The sequence below is a fragment of the Thunnus maccoyii genome, chromosome 7, assembly GCF_910596095.1.
Source record: "Thunnus maccoyii chromosome 7, fThuMac1.1, whole genome shotgun sequence".
Taxonomy (NCBI): Eukaryota; Metazoa; Chordata; class Actinopteri; order Scombriformes; family Scombridae; genus Thunnus; species Thunnus maccoyii.
The window spans coordinates 34,780,780-34,790,033 of NC_056539.1; the positions used below are offsets into that span (position 1 = coordinate 34,780,780).

At 41.6% G+C, this 9,254-nt stretch overlaps 1 protein-coding gene and 1 long non-coding RNA gene across 3 annotated transcripts in view; one reads left to right on the top strand and one right to left on the bottom strand.

Annotated features, from left to right (window-relative positions):
* The window catches only part of LOC121900136, a 734-nt gene extending 243 nt beyond the window's left edge, over window positions 1–491 (top strand). Inside the window, exons 2-3 of the long non-coding RNA XR_006096896.1 lie at window positions 72–167; window positions 463–491. This is a non-coding gene — a long non-coding RNA (uncharacterized LOC121900136). The remainder of the gene's footprint in view (window positions 1–71; window positions 168–462) is intronic.
* Window positions 1–7,894, bottom strand: part of serpinc1 (serpin peptidase inhibitor, clade C (antithrombin), member 1) — a 15,399-nt gene extending 7,505 nt beyond the window's left edge. The window contains exons 1-5 of one of the 2 annotated variants that reach the window (XM_042416153.1): window positions 5,326–7,894; window positions 4,694–5,060; window positions 2,351–2,566; window positions 2,134–2,271; window positions 479–697 (exon numbers count right to left, since the gene is read on the bottom strand). In XM_042416153.1, the coding sequence (XP_042272087.1) occupies window positions 479–697; window positions 2,134–2,271; window positions 2,351–2,566; window positions 4,694–5,059 (939 nt within the window). In that variant the 5' untranslated portion in view covers window position 5,060; window positions 5,326–7,894. Of the gene's footprint in view, window positions 1–478; window positions 698–2,133; window positions 2,272–2,350; window positions 2,567–4,693 lie in introns of both variants that reach the window. The other variant, XM_042416152.1, reaches the window with a different exon arrangement.
* Between the last annotated feature and the right edge of the window lie 1,360 nt (window positions 7,895–9,254).

The following is a 9,254-nucleotide window of genomic DNA, read 5'->3' on the forward strand; positions in this document are numbered from 1 at the left end:
TGTGTTTATCCTTCAGTTGAGCCTGTTGTTCTGTGTTGAGACAAATCATAGTTATGTATATTTATCTTCAGAGGACTGAAATCCTTCTACGAGGCTGGTTGAACTACCCGGACGGACCATGAGATCATCTGTATGAACGTACCTGTTGCTGTTAACTTGGCTGAGATGTAAAGCTGCCTGCTGTGTTTGCTGAACAACATGCTCATCAGTGCAGTAGTAGTAATGTTTTGAGTCAGACTATTTCAAGAAATTGTAATATTTCAAATCATAATTTGAAAGTTAAAATATTTGAGATTGAAGTTGTAATTTTTCAGGAAAATGTCTGTATTTTTGAGAATTAAATCAAACTATTTCAAGAAAATACTTGTAATCTTTCAAAATAAAGAAGAAAACAATAATGCTTCTTCATGAAACCTCTAACAGGTCGTCTGACAGACTGCTGTTGTCTGTTCATTACTACAGATATTACATCTCGTACCTGTCTGATTGTGGTGTCGCTGCTCGGCAGGATGATCACCATGGTGATGTCGTCTCCGCGGTACGGCATCTCCAGCAGCTGCACCTTGTCTTCGGGGAAGTGCTTGTACTTGAACAAGGTCTCCTGGTACATCATGTTGACGGAGCAGCTCCGAGCCGCGCTGACATGGAAGTCCGTCGTGAAGACACTTTCTTTGTCGAACTTGTGCTTCCACTGACCCTGAAAGACACAAAGGACTCGACTGTTTATTTCCCACATCATGGCAGCACAAAGCAGGACTGTTAATCTTCAATTAAACCCTGATCTGAGAGCCCAGGACGAGGACCGACTGTCCTTTTATGCAGACGATCTCCTGCTTTATATTTCTGATCCTCTCACGTGTTTTCAGACTGTTTTGCAAAACTAGCCGAGCTTAGATGTTCACTGTTTGGCAGCGCTGAATAATAATAATAATAATAATAATAATAAATTCTGCATTAAAGAAGCTTTGAGGACATTAACCTTCTATAGCTGCAGCAGAGCAGAGTGGTGACCAACCTGCAGTCCTGGACCCTCCAACAGATCACCAGGAGTGGAACCAGTGATGGGACTGGGCGACTCCGCCCCCCCCCCACATTACTCACTGCCCCCCCCAGCCAAGTCTGGTCAAAATACATTGTGTAATAAATATAAAACACATAAAAGGAAATAAATAAATGTAAAGTTGATTTATTGTTGACTTAATGTGTTGTTTTGTCGTCTGATTTAAACGGAAGTGTTGAAATAAATCGTAGGAAGTCTCTGGATTGTGATTGGTTGCTCTGGTTCTGTTATGTCCTTCCTGATCCACTTTCATCCAATCAGCTTGCTGAGCTTTCAGGTGATGTAACATTAATGCTACAACAACAGCTGAATAAAGTTTTTAATGTGTTATTTGAAAAATAACAGAGGAAGAAAAAACTCCTCCGCCTCCATCGACCATCAGACTCAGCGCTTCCTGGCGGTGCGGAGCCTGTAAGATTCTTAAAGATCTGGTATTCTGGCCTTTTTTGGCTAATTTTTATAAACACTGAGTCTATTTTAAACATATCTGTGATGTTTTATTCACCAAAAGATGTTTAGATTTGACCCTCTGGTGTGACGTAGTAACGAGTCTCAATGCTGCGAATTTCAACATTGCAAATAACTGAAAGAGAGCGAAGAGATAGAAGTGAGTGATTTTAAAGCACAGGAGGCCCAACCATCACCCTGATCCATCCCAAACATCAGTTTATTGTTTTATACATTAAATAACTGGAGAGTTTTATTTCTTCAGGACACAAAAAAAGAAATAATCTGAGGAAAGATGTCAGTTTTTGGTTAAACTGTGTGAAAGCACATCAGCACCATCAGCACCAACCTGAACAAAGAATCTCCAGCCTTCAAGGAACAAGTAATAAGAGTAATAATAAATAAAGAATAAAGTTGTAATTTTAGGGGGAAAAAAGTTGGAACATTTAGAGAATAATAATATTTCTAATATTTCTAGAATAAAGTCAAAATGTTTTGAGAGAAACTGGTGAAAGCAGGTCCCTGCTGGACTCCAACTGCTGCGTCGCCTCCAGGTGTGACTGGATGTTGTAGGTAATTCCTCTGCTCCAATCAGAACTGAGCTGAAGTTTCAGGTGTTCTGGTACCTTGAAGTAGATGGTGTTGACCAGGACCAGGACCGTCGTGGAGTCCAGCACCCCCACCGGCAGCGTGTCCTGGATCCGATTCTCCGTCTTGTTGGAGATCCAGTTGTTGATGGTGACCCGGGCCTCCTCCGGGTTCTCCTGCAGCAGAGAACCAGGGTTACAAACAGGGTTACTACAGGTCAAACCCGACGGAGCCTGCGGTCAGAACAGACGTCACCTTGAAGTTGAGCGGCAGCAGCTTGGCTCCATAAACCATCTCGCTGATGTTCTGGTACGTCTCGTTGAACACCAGAGATTTCTCTCCAAACAGCCGGTTGGCAGAGATCAGCTCGGTGGTTTCGTCCTTCTTCCTGTACAGACGACAGTTCAGTTTGGCAAAGAAGAAGTGGACCTGATCCGACGTCTTCTCCTTGATGGTGTCGAACTCGAACACCTGCAGACGCCAACAGACGGAACAGACAGGAACAGACACAGACAGGAACAGACACAGACAGGAACAGACACAGACAGACAGGAACAGACACAGACAGGAACAGACACAGACAGGAACAGACAGACAGGAACAGACACAGACAGGAACAGACAGGAACAGACACAGACAGAGAGGAACAGACAGACAGGAACAGACACAGACAGGAACAGACAGACAGGAACAGACACAGACAGGAACAGACAGACAGGAACAGACACGGACAGAGAGGAACAGACAGACAGGAACAGACACAGACAGGAACAGACAGACAGGAACAGACACAGACAGGAACAGACAGACAGGAACAGATACAGACAGGAACAGACACAGACAGACAGGAACAGACACAGACAGGAACAGACACAGACAGGAACAGACAGACAGGAACAGACACAGACAGACAGGAAGAGACACAGACAGGAACAGACAAAGAGGAACAGACAGACAGGAAGAGACACAGACAGGAACAGATACAGACAGGAACAGACAGGAACAGACACAGACAGAGAGGAACAGACAGAGAGGAACAGACAGACAGGAACAGACACAGACAGACAGACAGGAACAGACAGACAGGAACAGACGGGAACAGACACAGACAGGAACAGACACAGACAGGAACAGACAGACAGGAACAGACACAGATAGGAACAGACAGACAGGAACAGACACAGACAGGAACAGACAGACAGGAACAGACACAGATAGGAACAGACAGACAGGAACAGACACAGACAGGAACAGACAGACAGGAACAGACACAGATAGGAACAGACAGACAGGAACAGACACAGACAGGAACAGACACAGATAGGAACAGACAGACAGGAACAGACACAGACAGGAACAGACAGACAGGAACATGTTGATTAAGTGTCTCTTCTGTGATAAAGTGAAGCATCGTGAATGTTTGTTTTGTGAACGTTTCATTTTCACTGGAAACTCTAAAGTCTGGTGTGAAATATTATTTTCTAGTTAAAGTTGAATATTCTGATGAAAAGTCAGTTTATTACTTGATTCCTTAAGTTTCATCATCATGGTGTTGATGCTCTGCTCTAACGAGGAGTCAGTCTGCGCTCCAAACGTTCTCTTAATCAGCGTAAGTCAGAATATTTTAAGGGAACATCTTACTGTTGTGAGTCTTTGACAAACAGAAAGTCTCTGCAGTTTTTTGAAAGATGTTCATGTTCTGCAGCTACAGATGTGCTGCTATCAAACTTTCACACTATGATTAAAAATATCACAGTACACGATATTTACAAGATAATAATCCTGAAATCTTTCTTTTAGCGATAAAAAGTTAAATGACTTCACACTCTGATCGCTTTGTGAACTGTGTCTGTATTTTGCAGCTTCGTTGGATTCTGCAGAAGAAATAATATCAGAAACTGTTTCAACTCTGTAAACAAAAGTTTCAGTCAGCTGACTGGAAATCAGCTCAGTGTCTTAGATTCTACACACATTCATGAATTTGTCCTGATGAAATTGATCGATTGGTTTCTGGAGTGCAAGAAGTTTGTAGTCGGTCTGATCTGCAGGGTGTGAACAGTTCAATTATTTCTTGTAAAGGCAAAGAACACAATAACAGTTTAACTGGACTCATACTGGCCCGTCGTGTGTAAAACAACTCAAACAGCTGATGAAGCAGAAAGCTGTTCTGCGTTCACAGCGTCTGAAAACACTGATGGAAGTGATCGGTGGTATTGATACGGTCAGATGTTTCACTGCAGTGTAAAAACGTTTACTGGCACATCTCCATTCTGCTCTCTGACTGCCTGGAAAAGAAATATATATATATATATAGGCCAGTTTCATTAAATTCACATCAAAAAATAGATTTCTCTTATTTTTACATTCAGTTCAGTCAAAGCCAACAAATCAAATCTTCCTCAGAACGAATCTGAGCAACATCTAAACCAGACTGAGATGCTAACAACAACATGCTAACATGTTGATGTTTAGCAGGTGTAACGTTCACAATGTTCACTGTGTTCAACATGTTCAACATGAAGCTTTGACCAGATGATGGCGCCGAATGTAAAGTAAGAGGATGATTCATTCTGAGGGAAACATGACTTCCTGTCTGACCTTCATGATCTGCTGCAGCGTCTGGTGGCAGGCGCCCAGCTTGGTCATGGCGAAGGCGGTGGAGATGCTGATGGGGGACATGAAGATGTTGGCCTCGGGGGTCTTGCTGAGGGCCAGCTGTTTGTAGAGCGACAGGGCAAAGCGGCTGTTGGCCTTAGACAGCTCCCACACTCGGGGGTTGGTGGACTCGGGGACCTTCTCAGGCTCCGGCATCAGGTCCTCAGGGCCCTCGGGGTCAGGGCTGCGGTAGATGCAGTACGGCTCCAGAGGAAGGTCTTTGGGTTTGGCGCTGCAGATGTCCGGCCGGGTGGCGAGAGAGACGAGTGGCAGGAATGCCAGAGCCAACAGCCAATCAGAAGGCTTCATCCTGGAGACGTGAAATCACACAAACATATGAACACAAACACAAGTACGTTTGTTTCTTTGCTGTCATCAAACACAACAGCTCCGCTGTTCATTCTGCTGTAACGAAGCAGAAAGGTGATAATTCTGCTTTATTAACGTAGAGCTGCTGCTGTACTGGTGCATTATACTGAATGGTGTTCCCAATATTTTGTCCACTCCATTAACATACATGAAGGGGCAAAATATTAGGAACACCGTCATTTTCTCCTCTTAAGAGACTCTTGAACCTGTTAAAAGTCCTCCTACAGTTTCTCAGCTGAGCAGAAGCTTCGTGGAGAACGTTTATCTTCACCAGGATCTGGTCTTAACTGTGAGGGAAATTCTTAGAGAACATCACAATTCTGAGAATTTTATTAGAATTTTGTCAGTAGGAGCATCTCTTTGTACCAGGAAGCTTTATGAATACGACCCCTGGTGTTTATTTAGTTTACTCCTCCGTCTCTACATCCGCAGCAGCTTGACCATGAGAATCTGGACACTGATATGACGCCATTTTGGATCGTTGTCCTTCTCCTTAAACTCTCCAAACCAATCAAACCTTCTTTACTTGCTAACTGATAGATGACGTGACATGATAGACTGTCATTAAAATGATTAATGATCGCTACTCAGTGGTGTCTTTTCCTCATTTGAACAACTTTGTGCTAAATTCAATCTGTCTAAAAGTAATTTCTTAAGTTATTTACGAGTCTGACACTTTGCACATAAAACGCTGCCCAGTTATTTCCATGTGATGCTCAGACAGAGTGTCGACTAACGTTTACAATATCAGACTCCGGAGGGTCTGTGTGAACTGTGGCTGCCCATCTTAAAAAGAGTTCATACCTCTTCAGTTTGTGCCAGTTATGGTTTAATGCAGAACTATACAAAACTAGACATGTCAAAACACTGCCCAGATGTTAGCATGTTAGCCTAGATGTTAGGATGTTAGCCCAGATGTTAGCATGTTGGCCCAGATGTTAGGATGTTAGCCCAGATGTTAGCATGTTGGCCCAGATGTTAGGATGTTAGCCCAGATGTTAGCATGTTGGCCCAGAGGTTAGCATGTTGGCCCAGATGTTAGCATGTTGGCCCAGATGTTAGGATGTTAGCCCAGATGTTAGCATGTTGGCCTAGATGTTAGGATGTTAGCCCAGATGTTAGCATGTTGGCCCAGATGTTAGGATGTTAGCCCAGATGTTAGCATGTTGGCCCAGAGGTTAGCATGTTAGCCCAGATGTCAGCATGTTAGCCCAGATGTTGGCCCAGATGTTAGCATGTTAGCCCAGATGTTAGCATGTTGGCCCAGAGGTTAGCATGTTGGCCCAGATGTTAGCATGTTGGCCTAGATGTTAGGATGTTGGCCCAGATGTCAGCATGTTAGCCCAGATGTTAGCCCAGATGTTAGCATGTTGGCCCAGATGTTAGCATGTTGGCCCAGAGGTTAGCATGTTGGCCCAGATGTTAGCATGTTGGCCCAGATGTTAGCATATTAGCCCAGATGTTAGTATGTTAGCCCAGATTTTAGCATGTTGGCCCAGATTTTAGGATTTTAGCCCAGATGTTAGTATGTTAGCCCAGATTTTAGCATGTTGGCCCAGATGTTAGCAGGTTAGCCCAGATGTTAGTCCAGATATTAGCATGTTAGCCCAGATGTTAGCATGTTGGCCCAGATGTTAGTCCAGATATTAGCATGTTGGCCCAGATGTTAGCAGGTTAGCCCAGATGCTAGCATGTTAGCCCAGATGTTAACATGTTAGCCCAGATGTTGGCCCAGATGTTAGCATGTTGGCCCAGATGTTAGCATGTTAGCCCAGATGTTAACATGTTGGCCCAGATGTTAGCATGTTGGCCCAGATGTTAACATGTTAGCCCAGATGTTAGCATGTTGGCCCAGGTGTTAGCATGTTGGCCCAGGTGTTAGCCCAGATGTTAGCCCAGCTCACAGGCGTTGTCATGCCTGTACTGTATGTTCTGTGGTTGACTAGAAGCACTTTGCTCCTGTTTACAGCTACGGCGTCTCTGCTGCTCTGCAGACACTCTCATACTATCACAGGCAGACCGACTGTGTCACCGTCGGACGGGATGATGAACACTGGATACCAGATGTACTGTATTTCTTGAAATGAGAGAAAATGAAGTATTCCTTAAGAAGCTCTAAAGACCTTTAATAAAACATGGAACCTTCCTGCTTCAGACAAGCTGCTCAGTGAGAATAAAACCACCAGACGAGTCTACAACCTCCTTCTACTTCCTACTTTTCTTTTGTATTAGTTCTCTTTATTGTATGTTTTTGTATTTGTTTCTGTTTACAGAATGAGACCTTTGAAATTGTACTTTTGTATAAGATTTTGATAAAAGTCTTAATAAACAAAGTATTAAAAACTTCTAATTAAAAAAGCAGAACATCTTCAACACAGACAGACGACGACTCATCAATCATCATTCAAGCTTTAAGATCACAAGTCAGAACGTCGACTTTAACGAGACTTTAAAATACATTTTCAGCGAGGCAGAAATGATCTCTGACAAAAATGATGTATCATTAAATATATCATCATCATCATCATCATCATCATCACTTAAATTACATTTATAATAAACATATTCTAGAGTCAGAATTAAAAACATTTTACTTTCTCGGATTTGACTTTTGACAGAATTTCTGACTTTTTCCTCCAAATTTTGACATTAAATATTTTTGTGGCTGCAACAACAAACAAAAACACACAAACTAACTACAACTAACAAACAAATAAAACATCAACACACAAGTTTTTACTCTGAATCCAGCAGAAGTGTGAAGATCAGTGAAGTCTTACCTGAGCAGGTAGTCGAGCGTGTGTGTGTGTGTGTGTGTGTGTGTTCAGGTCAGTGTCCTGCAGAGCAGTGAAACATCACATCGACCTTTGAGACATTGATCTGTTGGTGAACTCAGAGCTCCTGGAAACATCTGGACAACAAGCAGCTGCAGGAAGCAGCAGCGACAGTCAGAGCGCCGCCCGCAGGCTGAAATCATCTTCATCATCATTAATATTATTAACATCATAAAAACTCTCCGTCTACCTACAAATGTTTATTACACTTCAATGTCTCATTTTTAATGAATTTGTTTTATTTTTAATGTATTTTAATGTTTTTAATGAGTTACAACCACTGTATGGTATATGTATATATATATATGTATGAAGTGTTTTACAAAGAAATAAACGTTTTATATTTTATTTAGTTTAGTTGAATGTAATTTCTCCTTTAATTGTATTTTCTCATTGTTTTTATGTTGCTGCTTTAACACTGAAGTTTCTCTTTGAGATGAATAATGTTCTTTATAAAGTTATATTAATATTATTATTATTGATATTTTATCCTTCAGAACAGGAAACAGGAAAAATCTTTCATTTGTTTTTATTTCTTTTTAATTTTCTTTTAACTTGAAGGAATTTGTTTTGTTTTATTATAACATGGAATGATGATTTTATAATTTGTCAATTTTAATTTTCCTCTTCGAAGCATTTTGTTAACTTGTTGGGTTTTGAACAGTTTTCTATAAATAAAAATAAACTTTTGAATAATCGAAATAATTATGAGATGAAAATCAGATTGAAAGCAGAATCTTAAATGAGGAACTGAGGAGACGCAGATCCATCAGACTGTCAGCTGCTGATGTTTATGTTTCCTTTAATATTTCATATCAGACTCAATATTCAATCTACAGATTTTTATTTAAATACAAAACTCTTAATGAAAAGTTGAGATTCAGAATTTCTATAATTACTAAATTAAAGCAGCAAAACTTCACTTATTAACAAAAGGAACAATTTCTGATTGTTCATATAAATATTGACAATAAATCAAATCTGAAACTCGTCTTGTTGAGCTCATCACAAGCTGATCAATGAAACCCATTGATCCAACTGAAAGCTGCTCTTCCAGTCCGTTTGAGTGGCTCATAGAAGCACAGACGATACCAACAGCTGGTTATTAAAGCTACAAGCAGCGTTGAACGGGTCCTCGCGCCTCCGTGCACGTCAGTGCACGTCAGTGCACGTCGGCCCGCGGTGCAGTCGAAGGTCTTCTGTGACGGCATGTAGATGTTTTCAGACCGTGAAGAAGGAGATAAACATCACTTCCTTTGTCCACTGTTTTGCCTGCTGCTATTCAGCCAGTTTACATCACT